The 21,585-nt window shown below is 50.1% G+C and overlaps 9 protein-coding genes across 9 annotated transcripts; 3 read left to right on the top strand and 6 right to left on the bottom strand.

Moving 5' to 3' along the window:
• Window positions 1-163: 163 nt before the first annotated feature.
• N7477_000615 (fungal specific transcription factor domain-containing protein) lies at window positions 164-1,105 on the bottom strand (the record flags this gene model as incomplete). Its single annotated transcript, XM_056962278.1, has 3 exons — window positions 164-195; window positions 247-505; window positions 557-1,105. The coding sequence occupies 3 exons, from the start codon at window positions 1,103-1,105 to the stop codon at window positions 164-166; spliced, it is 840 nt and encodes a 279-aa protein (XP_056827281.1).
• A 30-nt stretch (window positions 1,106-1,135) lies between these two features.
• On the bottom strand, window positions 1,136-1,841 carry N7477_000616 (fungal specific transcription factor domain-containing protein; the record flags this gene model as incomplete). The annotated part of the gene is made up of 3 exons (XM_056962279.1): window positions 1,136-1,368; window positions 1,417-1,589; window positions 1,642-1,841. The coding sequence occupies 3 exons, from the start codon at window positions 1,839-1,841 to the stop codon at window positions 1,136-1,138; spliced, it is 606 nt and encodes a 201-aa protein (XP_056827282.1).
• An 873-nt stretch (window positions 1,842-2,714) lies between these two features.
• Window positions 2,715-3,414, top strand: N7477_000617 (ribonuclease P subunit p20 family protein; the record flags this gene model as incomplete). Its single annotated transcript, XM_056962280.1, has 3 exons — window positions 2,715-2,787; window positions 2,851-3,172; window positions 3,228-3,414. 3 exons carry the CDS (start codon window positions 2,715-2,717, stop codon window positions 3,412-3,414), a joined length of 582 nt encoding a protein of 193 aa, XP_056827283.1.
• Window positions 3,415-4,394: 980 nt separating this feature from the next.
• N7477_000618 (leucine-rich repeat domain-containing protein) lies at window positions 4,395-5,954 on the bottom strand (the record flags this gene model as incomplete). Its single annotated transcript, XM_056962281.1, has 2 exons — window positions 4,395-5,292; window positions 5,347-5,954. The coding sequence occupies 2 exons, from the start codon at window positions 5,952-5,954 to the stop codon at window positions 4,395-4,397; spliced, it is 1,506 nt and encodes a 501-aa protein (XP_056827284.1).
• Window positions 5,955-6,825: 871 nt separating this feature from the next.
• N7477_000619 (uncharacterized protein) lies at window positions 6,826-7,149 on the bottom strand (the record flags this gene model as incomplete). The annotated part of the gene is made up of 1 exon (XM_056962282.1): window positions 6,826-7,149. The coding sequence occupies one exon, from the start codon at window positions 7,147-7,149 to the stop codon at window positions 6,826-6,828; it is 324 nt and encodes a 107-aa protein (XP_056827285.1).
• Window positions 7,150-11,396: 4,247 nt separating this feature from the next.
• N7477_000620 (MGR2/ROMO1 family protein) lies at window positions 11,397-12,020 on the bottom strand (the record flags this gene model as incomplete). Its single annotated transcript, XM_056962283.1, has 5 exons — window positions 11,397-11,520; window positions 11,614-11,704; window positions 11,759-11,788; window positions 11,855-11,881; window positions 11,960-12,020. 5 exons carry the CDS (start codon window positions 12,018-12,020, stop codon window positions 11,397-11,399), a joined length of 333 nt encoding a protein of 110 aa, XP_056827286.1.
• Window positions 12,021-12,833: 813 nt separating this feature from the next.
• On the top strand, window positions 12,834-15,131 carry N7477_000621 (uncharacterized protein; the record flags this gene model as incomplete). The annotated part of the gene is made up of 2 exons (XM_056962284.1): window positions 12,834-13,955; window positions 14,013-15,131. 2 exons carry the CDS (start codon window positions 12,834-12,836, stop codon window positions 15,129-15,131), a joined length of 2,241 nt encoding a protein of 746 aa, XP_056827287.1.
• A 717-nt stretch (window positions 15,132-15,848) lies between these two features.
• Window positions 15,849-17,229, bottom strand: N7477_000622 (uncharacterized protein; the record flags this gene model as incomplete). The annotated part of the gene is made up of 2 exons (XM_056962285.1): window positions 15,849-17,089; window positions 17,139-17,229. 2 exons carry the CDS (start codon window positions 17,227-17,229, stop codon window positions 15,849-15,851), a joined length of 1,332 nt encoding a protein of 443 aa, XP_056827288.1.
• A 1,498-nt stretch (window positions 17,230-18,727) lies between these two features.
• Window positions 18,728-21,378, top strand: N7477_000623 (PA and RING finger domain protein; the record flags this gene model as incomplete). The annotated part of the gene is made up of 3 exons (XM_056962286.1): window positions 18,728-18,842; window positions 18,926-19,871; window positions 19,956-21,378. The coding sequence occupies 3 exons, from the start codon at window positions 18,728-18,730 to the stop codon at window positions 21,376-21,378; spliced, it is 2,484 nt and encodes an 827-aa protein (XP_056827289.1).
• Between the last annotated feature and the right edge of the window lie 207 nt (window positions 21,379-21,585).

Here is a 21,585-nt window from a genome sequence, read left to right on the forward strand (position 1 = left end):
CCAAAGGTCTCGCGGTCACGATGGCAGTGACTGCTTTGTCATCCATTTTCAACCAGTATGTGAATCCAGTCGGCCTCGAAGCTTTGCAATGGCGGTTATATTTCGTGTATATCGCCATTCTTGTGGTGGAGTGCGCTTGCGTCTGGTTCCTCTTTTGTCGAAACTAAGGGTCCGACGCTGGAGGAGATTGCGGCACTGTTCGATGGTGATGATGCCAGTGTCGCTGGGAACGAGCGGATGACTCACGGAAATGAGACCAACCCTGGGAGCCACTTGCGCTGGTTGTGTTCATGGATTGCTCCTGGAAAAGCACCGGACGAAGCATCGACAGTGCATCATTTGCGACCTTGCCTCGTTCTTCCAGGTCCGAGAGAGTGGGTGTAGCCCCTTCACCATCGATGGGCAATGCATGTTGAAGAATAAATTTGACAATCCATCTATCTACGGCATATGTTTTGTCCATGGAGCGCATGCACACTTTTTGAAACGTGAACAGACGTTCCACCTATCAACTCAGTCAACCCCTGTCTATGGAATGCATTATTCTTGGCCTCACCATGAGGTCAGCTCCTGGCCAGTATTCTTTCAACTTTAAGAGTATCTCAAAATTCGAGTAAAGTCGTCTTCTAGCTTCGGATAGTTCGTCTTCTTCGCCAAACAAAAGCGTATGAAGTAGAACGGACGATGAAACGACCGTCATATGAGCCACAATGAGGTACACAGCTTCGCAATTGGGTATTTCATGTGAGGTCCTCAGCAAGTCGCTAAAGGATGCAGCATGACTCTTGCAGAGATCAACATAGCCAGATCGGCCTGGTATTTGGGCAAGCTGTGGGTCGAGGTAGGGAAAGTAAAGCAGTGTGGCATAGTGATGATAGCCAAGATGAAGAGCCACAAAAGTTCCCCCAAGGCCGGCAGCAGCATGGGATTTGAGAGTTTGTGGGTTGTAGTGGTGTCTATGTGGCAGCTTGAGACGAGTGAAATCGTCAAATCTCTTCTTCAATCTGCAAGTAGTGATTTCGGTCCCAAAGTCGCCGATCAATCCTTCTGCTAGCTCTTGATGGAAGTCTTTAACGCGGCCGAAGATTTGAACGAGGTCAACCATGTGGCCCCAGAGACTTGGCATGGGTTTTGCTTAGATGGAGGGTGTGAGGAATTCTCCAGGCTTTAAGCGCCAAAATCGCTTTTCATCCATAGGTCGCTTCTCTTCGTCCCCGATTTGCCTGCGTAGATTGAGGCCAGCAGAGGACCACTGGTCAATCATGTACAGCGAACACCACGTGCGTACAATCACTTCTTTGGTAACGCTATCTTCCAAGTCATGCGCATCTGGAAATCCGCAGATATCTGCCATGCGAAATGCAACTCCTAATGATCAATTAGAGATTGATGTTACAACCGATAAGGTGGTTTTACCGAAGAATATAGCTTCTGCTTCAATTTCCCCTTCCGCACCGCAAAGATTGCCGACAAGGATACAAGCATGAATGTTATCAAGACAAACTACTTCAATCTGTTGTTTTGTGAGATGCTTGGCCGCCAGGTATAGTGATTTTGTCATTTGGCGAATCTCGGCGTGGTCAGAGAAGCTATGTATGGTCAGGGTCAGTGCTGGGAAATTTGTCAATCACAAGAACCTACCGGGCTGCCAATGCCATGATGCAGTAGAGAAGTGCTATTCCAACCTCGTCTTCACGAATCCGTTTCCTGAGAAGGGTCGGGTGAAACAATGTGTGGGGTTTGTCATGTATGAAGCGAAAGTAGAGATCTACCAAATGGTCGCGAGTTTCTTCTGTGATGTTTTCTATCATCACGTCTTCATAAAGCCAATAAGCTTCCATGGTTGAGGGGTTGTTAGGGAACAATCTTCGTAGCTCTGGAGATGCATCTGATAGCGAACAATGTTTCCCTTTTCTCACGCATTGTTGGCACGACGTCCCTCGCTCCAAGGTACACTTGCGCTTGGCAGTCCTGCATTGGACGCATGACTTGGCAATCTTTATGATGATCTTTGATGTTGAATTTGAACTTGAGAATCCCTTTTGAATTGCTGGCACATGGGCAGAGAGTCATCGGACGTGTGTTTCCTGCCCGCTTGGCTCCTGTGCGCCATAATCACGTGGTGCAGTACACATCATTTTATTTTCGTGTTTGAAGGCTTAGTGGAGTGCGTTACTGAAGGTGATAACAAACATCTTTTGTCCATATTTATTATGTCCTCAGATCAAGCTGTTCGTTGAGTTGAAATACGTTATGCATCTATGTATGCTGGTAACATAAAGTCGATGTGAAATGACTAATACCGATCTCCATCCAAGGCCTCAATTTGATTAAAAACTAATAGCAGAGTAAAGCCCGGGAAGAACCAGTGATTATGCTCTGAGATGTCGAATACACATGAGCGAGTCCCAGGTTGTTCAACTAGCGCTTAAGCGCACGTTGGTTTGTGGAGTGCAACATGAGACGAATACAGAAAAGGATCTTGTCTACTCACAGAATAGATGGGGATACTAGCCGAAGCCTGAAATATACTTATTTCAACGCTACTTTTCAACCCTCCAATCCTCCCCAGATAACGATGTTGAGCCTTAGGCAGAAAGTGCTTTTATCAACCTACACCGCCTGGCAGAAAAAGGGCGAAGATAAGACTGCATTCGCAGCATCGATGCGACAGCCCTCCAACTGGATCTCCCGCAGATCCTACAATTCTTAAGATGGGCAAGGGGCCTCTGGAGAGAAATCTCCATTTTGAGAAGAAAAATCAGGGCCTCATCAAGCTCCCCAGATGTACGCTCCATGTCCTTCCACACCTCCATATCACACAAGGCCCAGAAGACTAACGCTTGGCAGATGCCAAAGTCGAAAAACGACCTGTCCCCCATGCGCCAGTCGCCTCGCCCTACGCAGGCCCGTCCGTACCCAAGATTGTTTATGTCTCGAGCAAGACACCTTTCATGAGCGCGGTCAAGCGCGTCCAGAAACTACTCCGCCAGGCGGAGAAGCGCGCGACCGCTGGTATCAGTCTCGAGGATACGCAGAAAACAGAAAAGCAGAAGTTTGCAGAGCTCTCTAAGGCTACTGAGACGCGAGAGGAAATATTCGTGAAAGCTACTGGCAAGGCGATTGAGAAAGCCCTTAATGTGGGCAAGTGGTTTGAAGAGAAGGAGGCCGAGTACACAGTTCGCGTGGCCACTGGAAGTGTTCTCGTTGTTGATGATGTGGTGGAGGATGAAGAGAAGAGAAGAACGAGAGATGCGCAAACAGCAGCGACAAGAAAAGGCTGACAACGCCGAGGAAAAGACTTCCGCGAACAAGAGGAAGCGCGAGGTCGCGAAGGTATCCGAGGATGAGGAGCTACCTGAGACTCGGACTAGGTGGATCAAGAAAGTCGAAGTGGCTATCAGCTTCAAGTGAAGTGTTTACGAGTGGGGCCATGTCAAGTGCACATATCTTGTGTGCTTGACATGCCATTGAACACACCAGAGTGAGACGCAAAGAACTTTGAAGGCCGCGACGATCGGATACCAAGGATTGTGCCTCGTTCGCGGGGCACGCGCCTGCTTGTTCAACAGCGATGCTTCGCTTTATCAGGAAGAGCATCATTGCAACAGGACCCCGTCTACATATGCCGCACACGATCCCATATTGAGGCACTTCTCTTCTCGGAGGCTTCTGGATGATATCGGACTGAATTCATCCTTGGTCACTTGGTCTGCTCAGCCCATTTGATGAAAAGCGTCGTTGATACCCGAGCAAGACAGACCGACAACATTCGTCCTCACATGAACAGACTAGCAAATCATCGACATGGAAGAGCAGTGAACGTCGAGAACAAATTGCCCCTTGAATATCGCCACTTATGTATTTTGTTTCGGCGTAAAATAAAAAAACTTCAAGATGGCGCAAATGCCTATTGAATGTTCTATGCAGCGGTCTCACTCGATGTAGCCTACCTCTCTCCCTTTCAACCAGTCCGCCATAGTCGCTAAATGCATCTGCTAGTTCACGGCGGGCCCAGTGCAGCTTTATCGGGAGACTAAGCCCGTAAGCTCAACATGGTCGTCTTTAGTCTCTGCACTGGCGTTCATTTGTTGCATTTCTTCTAATTACTGTCATTTACGCTCCTGGCTAGGTCCTAGGATTACTGTATCTGACCTTCAGGCTGGATCCATATAATTCTGAGCAACGAAACAAGCAACTAAGTTCATTCAAGAGTTATCACGTCGGTAAGTTTCAAGGGAAATTACAATCTACAGCGTCAAACCAGAACTCGTGTTTGAGTAAAAGTATGTACTTCCATCATCACGAGAGATAAATCTATAAACACTATATCATGTACAAACAAGATATACAAGCCCTAAAAATGCACAAGGAAGAAAAGACTAATATACAGGCTATGAGTCCGGAACACAAGCCCAACTACACCCAAAGCGCCTGAAGGGCAAAGGACGAAGCTTCTCTCCTGAAGTCCGCGGCCTCTTCATCCCGTTCTCATGAGGTGTACAATCCCACCACTCCGTCCACTCAGAGCGCGGATTCACATACTCCCGATGACAGACCGAGCAGTGCCAGCCACCATCTGCATGCCATTTCTGAGCCAAAGCAATTAGGGGGACCGCGAGTGGAGGGAAATCGAGAAGTTCTTCCTCGGTGATCTGGTCGAGGCCTGGCATTTTGACCAATGTGCGGAGTGAGAGTTCTCGGAGGGATGGGGCGTGCTGTGCTGAGGGTGATGCTGATGAGTTAACTGGCCGACCATCCATGTCTAGACGCTTTACTGGGCCTGTTGCAATGTGAATGGCGGTCCATGCGTCCGAGGGAGGCTCGCCTTCGTATTCTTTGAATTTGAGGACCTCTTCAATACTAGTTTCACCTTCTTTGCTTGATTCATGACGCCAGACGGCAACCTCACTTTCTTCAATTGATGGGAATGGGTTCGGGTATATAGAAAGATGCTTCAGCTCTCCTTGGAGGAGACCCAGAAGCTCCCACGGGAGGGAAGTAAGTTCGTTGACTGCGATGTTGAGAACTTGCAAGGATGTCAGGTTGCGGATGTTGGAAGGAAGCGTGGTTAATTTGTTGCTTCGCACGCTGAGGACTTTGAGGTCTTTTAGCTCGAAGAGCTCGCTACCCAAGCTGGTGAGGTTGTTGTTCGGGAGGAAGATGCGAAGGAACGGCTGAAGAGAAGAATAGGCGTTTTCAGATGTTGGAGGCTCAGAAACAGATGGAAGCTTCGTCAAATGCTGCAAAGGTGCTAAAAGGCCGGGCTCAAGGCTCTTAAGATTCAGGTTTCTGTAAACATTCAATTAGAATCGATGTCAACTACATGATAGCGCATTCACTTACCCAAGATCAATGCTGTCCTCGCCCTTCTCAAGACAATTGTTGATGATTTCCTTCGCAATTCGATGCTCTTCCGACACGCCACCCTTGACAAAGATAGGGATTGGACGAGAATGAGCCTGCACTGGAGTAGGAGCTCTCAACGTAGATGACTCAAGGGGAAATTTCCCCTTACTCTGCGGATCCAGAACAGATTTCAAAAGATCCTCTCCCCAAGCTGGCCCATCCTCTGAAGGCAATGAAGACTCCGCCAGTGACTCATCACTGCCCATCCAGACACCACTGTCCACATGGCGCTTGTCCTTGAAATCGGCCCTCTTTCTCTTAGAGTCCACGGCCTGTTCCCCCCACCAAGTCCCACGATACCGTCGCTTCCGCCCCGGGCCACCCGCCACAGGCGCATTGTAATTTTCAAGCCCAGATGCGGGAATGTCGTCGCTCGAGAATAGCGCCGGGTCACTAGAAGGCTGGCTCGAGCGATCATCGAACCGCGACAACCGGCGCGATTTGTGAAATGACGAAGCGACCGAGGCTGCAGGTGAGGGGCCGGCTCGCGATGAAGACCGATGGCGCAGACGCCGCGGTGGAGGGAGGGGAATCTCGCTATCCATTGAATTCAGAAGTGTAGGACACGCGAGTCTCTCTTGTCGTCTAAGTCCAGGTCCAGGCTCATGCGAAGAGCTGGTGGACAATGCGCCAATTTGAGGGGCGACGCGTTGTGGAGACAAGACCGCGACAGCTCGGATGTCAACAAACGCGTACTTTTGAAGCTGTACAATCCTGGGAGCAAGACCAATCGATACAGTGTGGGATTACATAAAGAAGAAAGGTCGAGTTGAGATCAAGAATGCCTAGAGATAAGATGCGATCAAACGACTGGTTACCTGAAGCAGACGCGTGGGCGCACGGTCAGTCGCGGAGTCCACGGCAAAGAATGTTCCCCACCCGAACATTCGATCGACGTGATCTTCTCTACTCTCTATGGCCGTGAAGAAGTTGGGGAAAAGCTTGTTGTAATAGAAAATTGATTGTTTGATGAAGTTTTCTTGAATGTACTTGTGCAATCCTTGGATTCTGACATTCGACTCCAGACCCCGTCCACCCCGGAGGCGGAATGAGCCACGGCCGGAAGATCAATAGAAAACATCCCTCGCACAGATATGAACAGAAGAAGTAGATGAAAAGTATAGAATAGAAGTGTAAATCCGACATCAACTCGTGTCCACAAAGTCGTTAAAAAGGGGGTATTTGAAGAGTGAATGCGTAAAGGCCGTTTCCTCTCATGAAGGGTTCTCCAGCTAACCAAGAGGATCAAAGTTAAAGGTGAAGAATAGAAATTATGTGTCAAAATAAAAAGGTGTACCCCGGCTCGGCTGGAAATAAACGGCAGGAAGAGACACCGGGTAGCCACGTCCAATCAGTGGTGGTGATGCCTTCCATTGAGTGCGAAGCCTGCCGGTGAGTCTTCAATCGCTGCTGCGACTAGAAGGTCTGGCCCATAATGAGCGCGAAAGAGCCAGCGATGAGGGCAGCCGGCACGCCGGCGCCCATGCTGACCGCACCGCCAGTGTGGGTGGCAGAGGGAGCAGCGTGGGTAGATGAGACAACCAACGGGGTGGAAGTCGCCACGACACTCATCATGCTGGAGCTAGGAGTGGGAGTGGGAGTGGGGGTGACGGTGACCGAGTTTACTCGGATCAAGGTCTTGGTGACGGTCGCGGTCGACACGGAGGTGGTGTCCTCTGCGGCAGCAAAGTTGACTGCAGCTAGGCAGAGGACAGACGTGAAGAGAGCGCTGAACTGCATTTTTCGCTGATAAAATTGTCGAGAAATGTGACGAGTTGGTGCGCAAAAGGTGGTATAGAAAGGCTATTGACGTTGACAGTTCACAGAAGTCCAACAATAACTTTAGTCAATGCGTATAAAGCGTATAGACAAGTAGACGACGCGATGCGATCACAATTGTACGGCGAGAATGATAGGTTTTTGAGTGTAGAGAATGATACTCAAAAGCAGGTAGGTAACGAGCGAAGACAGAGCACGGCTCGTGAGGAGGGTTGGAGTATAAACGAGTGACGAGTGAACGAATGACTGGGGTGAGCTTCAAAGCGCCTAAGGGGGAAAGGAAAAGGGAGTCTGACAGGGTGTGGCATGCGCCCAGTCTAAATAATTTCAGGCACGAGTGAGTGAACCTGGGGAAAGGGTCATTTGCTCCCTCTAGAGCGCTGTGTGGGTCAGATCGTTTAATTGGCTTTTCTCTTCCCCTGGCGCAACGGGCCCCTATTGGAGGGGGAGTGGGCACCCTGTTCCTGAGACTATCCGAAATAGGGCCAGTCCATGATCGAACTATGGGCCCAGGACGGCGCCAAGGACTTAAAGAACACAGGGTCTCGTTCCGCACAGACACACCCGGAAGTTCGTATGCGAGGGGATGGTCAACCCAAGTTGGTGTACGGACTTGGGTCTTGTTTATTGATGTAATGGATTCTTGTGCTATTGAGGACGATCCTAGCGAACTCCGTCATCACCAGGACTTGGGTCAGAATCCGCAGACGTCCCATGGGTCCATGGACTCCATGGGAACACAATACGTCTCACTCTTCTTCGCCCGTGTATGGGATTCTTTACCCCTGGGGAATTTCGAAGTGTTCTCCAGTCCTAGACCTAGACAGGGCGTGAATGGAGGCGACTAGTTGTTGCTAAAGGTTGAGTCAGCACCACCCTACCCCGTTTGGAACCCTCTGGGTTCGGGTTGCGTTTCCAGTAGACGCTGCAGTCTTTTCAATGCGGATTCACTCCTGTCATGATCTGCGCCTGCATCTCCGGTGCGTTGTTCTGCATCCTGAAAAGTCCCGGGGCCTCAGTCCAGGACAGATGAACGGTATAGGTGTGGCCCCTGGCGTTATGGATGCAGGAACGGATAACGCGGATCGCACAGAGATGGCGAACTCCCATTCGCTCCGGAGCAGGCGTGCAAATTTTCTCTCGTCACTTGGGAGGCCATGTGTTGTCGATCGGATTGGCTAGACCACAAGTTTAACCGAGATTGGACAAGGTTCTGTCTCTTTTTGCCTCGTTCGGGTTGCTGGCCGAACAGAGCCCACACGAGGAAACGATTGTTGTGACGGTGTGCTTGGCATGATCCACTTGTGAAATCAGAGCTAGGCCTCCAATGGAGGGAAATTAGCGACTGGGGCTTAGGGAGCGACTCAGAAGCCTCTGGCGACATCCATGGAACCGCGACCGTCTCTTTCGGTTTCCTTTTCGTGGCTCGCTCTGTGCCCGAGTCCGGGGGCTCGAGAATTTGTGATCAGTCCGAGGCTGAGATCTCCTTGCAGTTGCTCCCCATCATATCGCGTTGCCTCACGCGACGCTGTTTGGAAATCAAAACATTCAGTTCCGGAAGCCAGTCTTGGGTCCCCTTCGGAGGAGGGAGGGGCAGATACATTCGATGTTTCGTGGCTGGATCGAAGATCCGATTGTCCGAGAACACGATGTTTGCAATTCATCCGGTCAAGTGATCTGTGACCGATCGGGGTCACACCCACCATACCGCTCTTTCTCACCTCCCCTCTCAGTTCACCACCCGCCCATCCTGAACCGAAAGCGCAAGAAGCAGTCCAGGTTACCCGTAGTCATACAACAGGGGCAAGAACAAAGGTGAAGATAGCCGATTTGAGCCCGAGACTCACGTCACATGCGAGAGTCTGGTGTGCTAATAAGCCGGGACACTTCGAATTGCTGGCCGCCTGGGTACATAGCAAATGACACTCGAGCTATCTCGAAGCTATCCTCGAGCAAATTTCCGAGGAGCAGTCTAGTTATTTTAAATTACGATCTTCATTCGAACCTTGCGCATTTGGAAGTCCCATGTTGTGATTATAGATCTTTGCTGTTTGCCCGTCAGAGGATAAGTATAGCTCGTCCGGTCGAACAGTCGCTCATATTACAATTGTAAGGTTTTCTTTCGATGGACAGCCAAAAGACATGAGCTCCACAAGGGTAGAGCTTTGTCAAGCTCCGTCTAAGAGATTATGTCATACCTGCGAATAAAGCCCAGGATATGATGAATGCAAATACGCCACAGATGAAGATGAAACTGTCCTTTAAAATAGCATCTGGGCACAAACTTTGGGTCCATCGAACGAGATCGGCTTGCAAATTGAGAGAGACACATGATGCACTTAACTAGTGCCGCGAATTCGGGAAAGGTTGGTGGGTTTGTTTATTTGGATTTAGCTTAGATAACCTAAGATAAAGATATAGTCAAGCAGCTTTACTCGGTCAACTTCGTCGGCGAAGTCACGAATTCCACTTGTCCGGAACTTAAGGTATGTCTCGCCACGCGCACTTTGCTAGCATGTTTGATACGCGAAATATCGAGCGCTTGAGAGTTGGATAGAAGTATCAGAACCGAATGCTTGAGATAGCTTGATTAATCTGTCTATGTTTCGAGTTGAAGTACATTTCTTTCTACGGTAACCCACTGACAGTCTACGCAGGTAGAAGATTGACGGCGTGTCTCGGGATGGTGGCTTAGCCGGTGTATTCTCCCACGCGTCATCCACGCTCTCCGGGACTTGGGCACGCTCAACGTTGTGCCTTTGCTGTTTGCCGGAAATTCTGTCTTCAGTTGTACCCAGATGTACGACGTTGAACAGAGAAGCTTACTTGCTATCCAAGTTTTTGGTGGTCCAGATCACTTAGCTGTCCAATATGCCTGCAAAATGAGCTATTAAGTGGCTGTACCGTCGTCTGGCGATGGAAAAGCCAATTTTGCCAAAAGGCTCGGAGCGCACCATTCCATTGACGTCAGATCAAGCAGAACTATTGAAATACTTACTCAACTGGGCGGTGCAGACATCATCACCTAGACTGCGCCCAATTCGAAAGGGTTCGAAAGTCTTCTCGCCAGCCTCTCGGTTGGGGATACTTTGATCAGCCTGACATTTTTTTGAAACTGTCGCGATCAATACTCACAATTTCATCAAAACGGACCGCAGAATGTTTGATGGTGACTTACTGATGGTCCCTTAATGCATAAGCGACAATTGTATTAAAGTGTAAATTTGTATTCCTGATAGAGAAACATAGGCTTTTTCGGCATGCAACTGGCATTTAATAATTTTCTATTGTACAAGGCGAAATTCAGAACTGTTTTAGTCATATGGTGAAAGTTTTCAAATCATGCAATTCTTGTAGACCTAGCTTAATATGGTAAAGAATATATCGTTCGAAGATTTCCCTAGTAAGCTTTCTCTACCGAGCACTACCAGATTCATCATACGCTAAATACATCTACGAAAGGAGATTATTTGGAAACCGCCAAAAGACCGAGCATTTAGGCCTTTGGCCTACGAAATGGTACTTTTTGTTCATATTCTAGTGATTCACCCACGTTTATGGAGTCGTACACAGACCTCGGGAGTGTACATTTACATACCAGATAGCTTTGTTCGTACAATTTCATCACTCGATTCTTCTCCCTTCCTGCTTTCGCATCTGAGGCTCGATAGACGTGTCTTGTGTTGGGCATACTATCGTGGAAGAAGTATTCTATCGCTTACTCGACAGTTTCAATTTGACGGGAGAATTAAATAAGGAGTCTCGATTTACAGGCGCAGCACCGTATACAGCTACTGATTGGGACATGTCAGGTTCTCAGGCGCAGTCCTCGGATTGGGCATTAAGACGCTCTCAAAGAACACGCCATCGTGTTTTTCTTCCCTTTTGTAATGCCAAATAAATCTCTCCCGACATTGAAAAGTCGGAGCAGGCAATACCGCCAACATAGCATTCTGAGTAGAGAGGTTTTCAGTCCCAATATCTCTCAGTTGCAACAAGCATATGTACATTGTGAGCTTGGAAGCTTGTGGCCGTCTGGCTTCAATAATACCATTATAGACACCGTAATCTTGGCCAATTCTGCCATTCCATTACTGAAATCGCTTAATAAATGTGAACATCATATCGTACAAGAAGCGTCCCCTCCAACTTGGTCGTGTCATGGAGATATGTTGACATCCACTTGAAGGGCGACAGTCGAGACAACTCTATTGGCTCATGGACCGGAGGGGGCTCTGACGGGGAAGCATCATGGGAGGGCCTCGAGCGCGGAGCCAGGCATCGTTGAGGGGCCCTTCAGTGCGGATGACACTGCCGATGGACATGAAAAGACTAAAAAGAAGAAAGTCCATATGTTAGCGTTGGTGATTGCTTGGAAGGTTTCGGAAAAACCAAAGATCGTCTTGAAGGAAAGAAATTCCATACCCAAAAGTGGCACCCGAGCCCAGCATGTACTTGCCCAGAGTGCGCATGACGCCGTTGGGACCAGCGCCGTACTGGAAAATAGTAACAGTTCCTTTATTCGGTTAGCTTATTATTCTCTACAGTTTGTTTGACTGGTAGTTATTACCGATAATGAAGCCCATGATTCCACCGACAGCTATTGCGACGGATGGAGTTAGTAGAAGCTCAAGCTATGACGCAAACTTGTTTCGTGACCACGTACTAGAACCCATCAAGCAACCCATTTTCACTGGAAGATCGTCAGTTCATGCTTCAAGATCTCGTGAAGTGCTCCAGGTAGAGCTCCCCGCATGGACAGACAACATACTCTTCTCGAACGTCGAGCCACCAGCAGGGCCCCCTGCGGCAGGACCAGCAACCACAGGCATTTTGGACTGAAAGGCGGAATATAGAAAGTTATCGAAGGTGTAAGATTGAATGGGCGGCAGCCGAGAGTCAAATGAAGCTTAGTAGAGGAGAATGGACGGGATCCCAAGACAAGGCGTTTTCAAGCAGCGCATCGCGGAAGCCAAATCTCCGTCTCCGCGTCACGTGATCCATAACGGGTGTGCACACGTGCCATGAGATCACGTGTGGTCCGGAGGCGTCAAGGGAGTAGAGACCAGGGACAGTTTCCTCTCTCCGTGGGAGAGATTTCCATGGCCATCCCCGTCCTTTGATCTCTATCCTTTTCTTATTCTATTCATCTCAGGGCCTCAAGCCTGTGGGTAAGGCGGCAAGTTCCGTCTTGTGCTCCCCCGACCTTGGAAGGTGGTGAGACACCGGTCGCTTGCTCACGTTCCGGACCTCACACGCCTCCTTGGTCTAGTGCACTGACTTTCTTTGCCCCGGACGGTGCTCATATCTCCCTCAAACCTTCTATAGCGGGTAAGTAAAGAATCTTATTACGATCTTCCGGCAGGCCACCTACCTCGAGCCCAGACCCCAAGTCTGGGGGCCGATAATATGTTTGGCAAGCGACCGGATAGCGCTAACGCGATCGCTCTAAAATAGCCGGCCGACCAACAAAAACAACAGTCCTGCGCGCATTGAACACTACCTATTCTACCACTTTATCATCCTTCAGTCACGAATTCAACTTGAAACCGAATATTCGAGGTCCCCGCATCTTGTGAATACTGCGACTGTTAATTGTCGCCGGGACATTCTACTGTTTCGAATCACCCGGACCATCCTTCTCCATGACTGCTGTGGCATCCCCACCTAGTGTGCAATCGGGGTCTCGCTTGGGATGGTACAGCACTGGTAACGGAGGACAAGGAGCCCTGTCTTCAGTGAACGCCGACGAAGTTTCACGGATGTTCATGCCTCGGAAGCACGTCCACCGCTCCAACTCCTCCTCTTCCCTCGCATCGAACTCCTCCACATCTACGGTGACCAGCAACCAGCAGGAGGCCCACGCCACGCAAAATACTGGCGCCGAAGCTGGAACCTGGTCATCAAAGAAGAAACCTACTCGGAACCTTTGGCCTAGCTCCAAGGCTGAGCCTGTGTCTGGAGTAACAAACACGCGATCACAAGCAGTTCCCGCTTTCTCCTCGGGTCCGACTGCATCATCGACCATGTCTGCTATGCATCAACCATCGTCTATTGTCCCATCACAACATATGCTCCAATCATCCCAGCAGAATGGAATCAGGCAATCTAATGGGCAATCTGCGGACCCCCCTGCCATCCTGGCCCTGACACCTTTGAACGGTACATTTGAGAAGAAGCAAATCAACGTACCTTTTTTCCCTGATGTCCTGCGAATCGGTCGTCAGACGAATGCTAAGACAGTTCCCACGCCGTTGAATGGGTACTTCGATTCTAAGGTCCTATCGCGGCAGCATGCTGAGATATGGGCTGACAAGGTCGGGAAAATCTGGATACGTGACGTCAAATCGTCAAATGGAACCTTCGTGAATGGCCAGCGACTTTCTCCTGAGAATCGCGAATCAGAGGCGCATGAGCTTCGCGAAAACGACACCTTGGAGTTAGGCATCGACATTGTCAGTGAAGATCAGAACACCATTGTTCATCATAAGGTCTCAGCTAAGGTTGAGCACGCTGGTCTGTATGGAACAACCCCCAACATTCTTGACCTCAATTACGGAGACTTAGACCCTGCCTCTGGCGGTGGCCTTCTACCATCGCCCCTTAGCCAACCACTTTCCCATCTCCGAGGGCGATCTGGCAGCAATGTGAGTAACAGAAGTGCCCAGAGTGCCTCCAGCAATCAGATCAATGCCATGCACCAGCAACGACAAATGAATTACTGGAGTTCCCCTATTTCTGTGGAACAGGTCGTCAAAAGGCTCACGGTAAGGCTCCCTGATCCACATCAAGCATTTCTTTTGGTATACTAAGCAATTGTATAGAGCGAGTTGAAATCAGCGAAGCAACAGTCTCAGGATCTTCGTCAGACGGACGAATTTTTAACCGCAATCATGAAACCAGGCTATCCTGAGAAAGAAAGGGCTACGAAACCGACTTCTTTCGAGAACAGTGCTCCTCGTCAGCTAAATGGCCGGCCAAAAATGCCCCGTGTTGACTCTTTCTCCCGGTTCTCGGAACCGCCTGCCCTTCCTCCCCAGCAACCTCTCCCAGAGAAGCCCGATGCCATGCCCCGTTCCGCGTCTGATTTCTCTCCCTTGAAACGCAGTGACACCGACAAGCAACCTAAATTGGCCTCTAGTAATTCGCCCGTTTCGCGTGATTCGAGCCAAATTCTGTCTCTTGTTGAGGCACTTTCATCTGCCAAGCGAGAAATCGATAACCAGGGTGCCCGTGTCAAGGAGCTGGAAAACCTGCTTCTCCAGGAACGGGCCGCTCGCGAGTCTGCGGAAGAGAAGATCAAGAAGCTGGAATTGGATTCCGCATCCGACGAAGGTTCCAAGTCGAAAAACGCTGTTCATCGTCCAGAGGAAGAGCCAACGATCAAGCTCGAGCATGATGACTCGACAACTATCCCCGCAGAGACTCCTGCGCCTTGTGAAGCCGACCAGAAAGAGCCATCTGCGGAGGTCAATGCCACGCTGCTTCAGCGCCGCCTTGAGAATATGATGGAAGAGATGGAGGAATTGAGGAAGCAGATGGCCTCATTCAAGGAGCGTGCCGAGAAAGCCGAAGATGAATCGGCCGAGTCGCGAAAGTCCCTGGCTGAAATGATCGAGACCCTCCGAAAGGAGCGTACCGAGAAAGAATCGGCTTCCACCGCCTCGGATCTAGATTCACATAGTCAAATTTCGGTGACGACCGTTTCTGCACAACTTCCGACAGAGAATGGGTCAATTGAGTCCAAGATGGATTGCACATCCTCACATCGACACGGCCCAGTCACCTCGAATGAATTAGAGGCTGCGGCCACTGCCTTTGCCACACAACACCGGCGCAATTTCCTGGAGGAAGCAAGCCCTTATGCATCCATGTTCGGGGTGGTTCTTCTGGGGGTTGGCTTAATGGCCTATCTTAACGGGTGGCAAAAGATGGACAAATAAATCGGCTTTGGCTATTTCTTCCGCATACGCTCACGATTTATTATTACTCAAAAGTTGGCGCTCTAGAAGGGCAGTCCAGCATGACTATTTTCACCGACGATTCTACTTTTCTTGACGACATGATGCTCCCTGTATTCTGGGCCAAGGTGCCTGGGTGCTTGATTCTTCTGGGTTCGGTGTTGGTACCTCAAACGTCATTCAGCATAATTTGCATACCCTGACCTTCTCTCTTGTTCTTTTTGCCCTCGTGTTTCCAGCCTTGGTTCGCGTCAGTCATGACTATGGCGTCGAATGTCCTGATCCTTCCTAAACCAGTGAACTCTGTTTTCTTTCGTACCTTGTCTCCATACCATGTCTCATAACCCTAGCCTACAATCCTTATCCTTTTCCTTCCTCTTCATGATATTGTTCTTCTACTAAGAGCACGTTCAGCTTTGCCTTGGGTCCGTTCCTTCCTGTACATGATGGAAATTTCAAGATGTTCATGACCGAACTTGATTGTAGTTCACTCTTTTCCGCGACAAACCGAATGGAATATCTACAGTCTTCACGTAGCACAAAAGTGAAAGATCTTGTACGCCTTAGCATCAGATGCTAGCGGCTTTCATTGTACAGACAAGAGTATTTTCAATTGATTTAACCGAAGAAATTTGAAACAATAAACTAAATCTCAGAAAGCCATGAACAAAGCCTTCCAAAGAAGCTTTTTGAAAAGACCTAATCTCCACCACGCTGGTTACCAGTAGCTTCGTAATCTGAGCTCTTCACGCGAGGATCCAGCTTGTTGAGAAGATTGATACTGTGAGGACCAGAACTTCTTCTTCTACCTCCCTGCGGCGCGTTATAGCTGCTACCACCAGCAGCCGCGCCACCAAAGTCGCGCTGGGTTGTAGGCTCGCCACGCGAGTTCATCTGACCAATATTAGTAGTATCCATGGTCGACCCGGTGTTAGCAGCTGAGCGTGTTTTGTAAGCTGTGGAGGGATCGCTGCCACCTGTGCCATAGCTGGATGTCTGGCCCATAGTACCAGTGTTGCCGTAGTCGGATGTGTAGCTTCCCGTCTGACCGGTGTTGCTGTCGACGCGAGGATCCATTCTGTTGGTCATGTCAGATTCACGAGGTCCCTGAGTGCCAGAGTAATCTCCAGAGCCCGACGAGCCGTAGGTATTGGATCCCATGCTGTAGTCGCCAGCGCGAGTGTTCGAGTCGTAGACACCAGTGTTCATGTCAGAAGATCCCATGCCAGTTTGACCCTTCTTGGAGTCATAGCCACCAATGTCATAATTGCCCGCGCCTGTGGTTGATCCATAGTTGCCAGAGCCTGTGGTTGAGCCATAGGTGTTGCCAGTGTCCATCGTGTTGCCCATCTTGGAATCATAGCCCCCAGTGGCCATTCCCGAGCCCATTCCCGAGCCCATTCCAGAGCCCATTCCAGAGCCTGCGGTGTTTGAGCCATATGTGTTCCTGGCTCCCATTTGGGAATCATAGGCTTGAGAGCCCATCCCAGAGCCTGCGGTGTTTGAGCCATATGTGTTCCTGGCTCCCATTTGGGAATCATAGGCTTGAGAGTCCATCCCGGAAGAGCCGTAGTTGCCGGAGTCATAAGAGTCACTCGTGTCCCTATTGCCCATCTTGGAATCATAGGCTCCAGTGCTCAGACCTGCACCGGCGGGCTTTGAACCGTAGGTAGTACCAGTTCCCATTGTATCTCGTTGCATGCCAGACTTCTCTTTGCCAATGCGGTCATTATCTGAGCTGGAGCTGCTGGAACTAGATCCCTCCTTGGCCTTCCGACCAGTGTTGGAATCCCTAGTTCCCCAGCCGCTAGTAGTGTTAGAACCGTACGTATCGCCTCGTCTGGTATTAGATGTCCCGTAAGTATCTCCCTGGCCAGCCTTGGAAGAACCATAGTTATCTCCACGACTGATGTTGCTGGAACCGTACGGGTCTTGGGTATCTATAACCTGTTAGAATTAGGTGAGATTACTGTAAAAGAAAGATCTGACCGCTCGTGCGCTGCTCCGCCTGAGATGAACCTTGAGAGGATCCTTTATGACCGCTCATCGCATCCTTGACCTTGTGAATGAGGTTCGACATGTTGAGCAGTGTATTGCTTGAAATCTAGAGCCTTGTTGGAAAAGCTAGAAGACTAGCTTGCGTGATCTTGGTGACTTGAAATACGTAATAGATTTACAATTTAAGAGACATGAGAGCTGAATGTTGATATATATACACTCAAACCCGAAAGATTGAACGTTTCAATTGCTACATGGCTGTTCACGGGACACTCTGACGCCATTACGCCAGGGTGGAGTAGGAGATAATGGCCACTCAGATGGGGGGAGAGCTCGAACATTGTTATCTTCTAGCTTGTCATGACGTCCTCGTGGCACAGTGAGTTATGCGGCGTACGAATTTGCTAATACTGCAGACCCGTCCATGTCATAGACTGTCATGTTCCGGGTCGCCCAGGACTGAAGCTCGCCACTGGACAAGGACTCATGCTTGTAATCACTGGGTAGATTCATGCGCAGCAGACGACGTGAAGGTACAGAGGAAAGACTTAGCGGAGAGAGTTTAGGAGATGTTCCATGGAATTTAGCTGAAAGCTGATGTACCGATTCTCTCTATGAGTGGCGCAACCATACCTTACTGTACTGTCAAATTTACGAGTCGTAAGCTCTCCACGACATGACAACTTTCCCGAACCGTAGTTTCCACTGTAGCTTGCTGCCCAATGATGGTAGATTGGGGCTTCTTCGCCTAGAATTCTAGAAAGACGCCCATGAATTATGCATGGGGTCTCGAACGTAGATCGGATCGAGTACGTCATGATATCCACCTGAGGACGGTGCGCGCTAAACCATGATAGGCAAAGGTGGACCAGTACACAACAAGTTCATCTCATCAATCGCGTTGAGTGCACATTCGATATTTCTTAGATCTGCCGATGGGTTCAGCATATGCAATATCGGGGCGTCTGCGCCAAGCATCGTGGAAATTTGAAAGACTGAAAATGAGGGTGGCTTATTCGGCTGCCTGGAGGACTCATTATGACATGATCAGCGGGGAAGGGGGCCTGTCAAGTGTGCCTCGCGGTAGACCGGTCCCTCCCCAAGAGTTAGAAGTCAACTTCAGGCATTTCGTCTGGACTGAATGGTTCTTTCTGAACATCAGCCTCTGCAGTAAAACCATGTCACAGGATCGGTGCCAGCCTAAAGTGAAAGGGCATCACGAGACATGCCTGAGGCACGCGATACTTCCACGGTCGTTACGTAATCCACCAGTTCACCCTTCTCCACCTAGACTAACTTCACTGACACATCCCCTCTCCTTATAATCACCTTTCTGTTTCTTGACGTCTGGGTGGCTGTGGCTGTCGGATCCCTCCGTGATAAGCGGTGCTGCTCATTGATCTCGATGAGTGGCCGCCAGTTCGCTTGCTACCAACCTTTGGATTGGTAGAGCGTCCGGGCCTGTCAGCCGTGTCATACAACGGAATCACCTGTTTATCGCCTCACTCTCCGCGAACGCCCACTATTTCTTTATCCTTTCTGCCTCATACCTATTACTGGAGCCCAAAATTGCTGCAGACATGCGACCTCCACGTCTTCTCCTTGTTATTTTCTGTCTTATCTTCTTCCCCATCTTCCTCACCTTCTTTTCCGCCCTCTCTTCGTCACATGTTGCCACTCCCAAGACGCTCGCTGGTCGATCGTCTGGCCTGCATGTTTTTTCTCCTTCAAAATTCCCTCATCACTTTTCCCTCCCTCCGCTATCATCAGTCTCACAGATGACAACTCGACTTTCTTCCTGGCCCGCCCTGCAGCTTTTGGCCCGCTCTTGCCGGGCAAGGGTTTAAGCGGCCAGCTCTGGGTGGGCAGCGGATTTAGTGAAGGAGGACTTGCCGCAGGCGTTGAAGGAGAACTCGGATGTTCCGATATTCCAGGCTGGGGCGAAGGGGCGGGTCACAAACCACAGGACGCGGCTTCTAGGGGTACAGAGCAGAAGTCCGGCAAGTCCGGAAGTAGTACATTGAACGAGGGAGCCGTGACACAGATTCACCCTCGATTGCCATTGCAGGCCGATGCCGCGCGACAGACAGATCGAAGCGATGGTCCAATGGCACCTTTATCGAATGACGGTACTGACGATCATTTACACCATCCGCTCTCCGAGTCCAGTGCTGCCGAGAACGGTATGACCCAAAAATATGGCGATTACGTTCAAGTTAAACATTCGACGCATGCCGATATCCAGTCACTTCAAGAAACGGCCGAAATCCAGGGCAAGGTCGTTTTACTGAGTCGTGGTGGTTGTGGGTTCCTCGAGAAGGTGAAATGGGCTCAGCGCCGAGGAGCCATGGCGTTGATCGTTGGCGATGACACTCGTGGCGGAAACTTGGTCACCATGTACGCTCGGGGTGATACGTCGAACGTTACAATCCCCGCACTCTTCACGTCTCATACAACAGCCCACCTTCTTTCTTCTTTGATGCCGTCGCACTCTGGCACAAGGATTGGTTTCGGTGATGCTTTGAAATCATTGCAAGCGAAATTTGCTGGCCAGACGGACGTGGACTTGCCAGAAACCACAACGACCGCAAGCGCAACCCCTGCATTCACACCAACCTCCACCAGTTCTTCTGTGGCAAAGGAGCAGTCTCCTCCTGCTTTGCAGCCCAGTGGCGGGTTCCTCCGCGCCCTCGGATCTTTCTTCGGCTTATGCAATAGAACACGGTGGCTCGGGGCATCCAGACGATAGCCGACGCCCGCCCAGCAGCGGCAACATTGACTGGATGACTTCGGGCTCGTGGGACACAGGCAAGCCCGAACCGCGAGCTCAAGGAGCTCAGGAGACTACGATCAGCGCACCCGAGGCAAAGTTGATTCCGGCATGGGCAGCAACTCTGGCTTACCAACTGATAATACCGATGGCGACGGATTTGTCATTGGTGTGCAAGATTGGAGAGATCCTGATTTGATGCCGGCACGAAGCAGCGCCCTCCCAACACCGAGTACTACCGCAACTGAAAAAGATAGCGCTAAGACTGCTGCTATAGACTTAGACGCAGCTTCCACTTCGAACATATTGCGCGGCGGCAGCATCACCCCTAGTAGCGGTGAATACCTCAGCATCGACAAGTTTACTGGTACTGTTCGCGATGCTGATGTCGAGAAATCTGAGAAAATTATCACCACCGCACACGGTACCTCTGAAGCCTCTGGAAAGGGTTGGTTCTCAAGCCATTTTGGGTGGGGTGATATCGCGAAGCAAGAAGCAGGATCGTCTTCTTCCTCTTCGCCTCAGAAGGTGTCAAGTCAAAAATCGAGTTCCGCTCATTCTTCGGATTCTCCCCCGGCTCTGTTATCCGAGCACGAAGGCCTCTGGGTTACTATGACCCCCACAAGCATGTCGACGAGCCCATTCTTTGATACGCTTTTGGTCCTTGTCATCAGCCCACTCCTGACGCTTACGGTGGTCTATGCACTTCTACTTCTTCGGTCTCGAATTCGCCGGCGCCGTTGGCGCGCGCCTAAGTCTGTCATTGAGCGCCTTCCTGTCCGCACATACCACACGATCTCGAATACATCGTCCTCTTCCAGCACACCTCGGCCTTCTAGCCCTGGAGCCGTCTCGCCTACTTCACCGCTTCTTGGTGAAAGCCGATCCAGTACCTCTCGATCCAACCGGTCGCGATCTCAGACGATTGCGGGAGTTCCACTCAGCTCCGCATCCAGAGAAGAAAAATCGACAACAATGCAGTCCGGATCGACTCTGTGGCGCCAAAAGTATACTGGCAGACAAGTAGAATGTGTTGTGTGTCTCGAGGAATACGTTGACGGACAAAGCCGAGTGATGAGTTTACCATGTGGCCACGAGTTCCACGCGGAGTGTATCACCCCTTGGCTTACTACTCGCCGAAGAACCTGCCCCATCTGTAAGGGCGATGTCGTCCGTTCAATGGCTCATTCTCAGGCTGCCGATATTACCAACCGAGATGAGCACTCTAGAGACAGTGGCTATGCTCAAGAACTGGAAGCACAATCGGAAGCCTCATCTTCACCTGTGCTTATTCCCGTACATGATGGCGATGCGTCAGACACTGAGCAGACCGTCGGGCTCCTTGATGGCCATCCGAGTTCTGCACCCCACTCAAGTTGGAGGAACCTTGCTTCGCTTAGCTTCTCTGCCCTCAGTGGCGACACTATCTGGCATCAGGCTCATGCAGATCGAAATCGCTGAGCACCACTCTTCTCTTTCTGTTCTGCGAATTCAATTATCATCTACGTTCCTCGCTTATCGGCGAGTATTGCTGTTAGTCTCTTGACACATGCTGTATTATAGCGATCGTTTGATTCCCTTATGACTTGACTTTTTGCAAGGCGTTCAGCGGGTTCATCTTGGTGTCGCGGCATTCAACGAGCATTCTTCAAGCGGCTGGGATATACC

This window comes from Penicillium maclennaniae, assembly GCF_028827695.1.
Source record: "Penicillium maclennaniae strain IBT 15551 chromosome Unknown utg000001l:1.0-3280838.0:1.0-3283122.0, whole genome shotgun sequence".
Lineage (NCBI taxonomy): Eukaryota > Fungi > Ascomycota > Eurotiomycetes > Eurotiales > Aspergillaceae > Penicillium > Penicillium maclennaniae.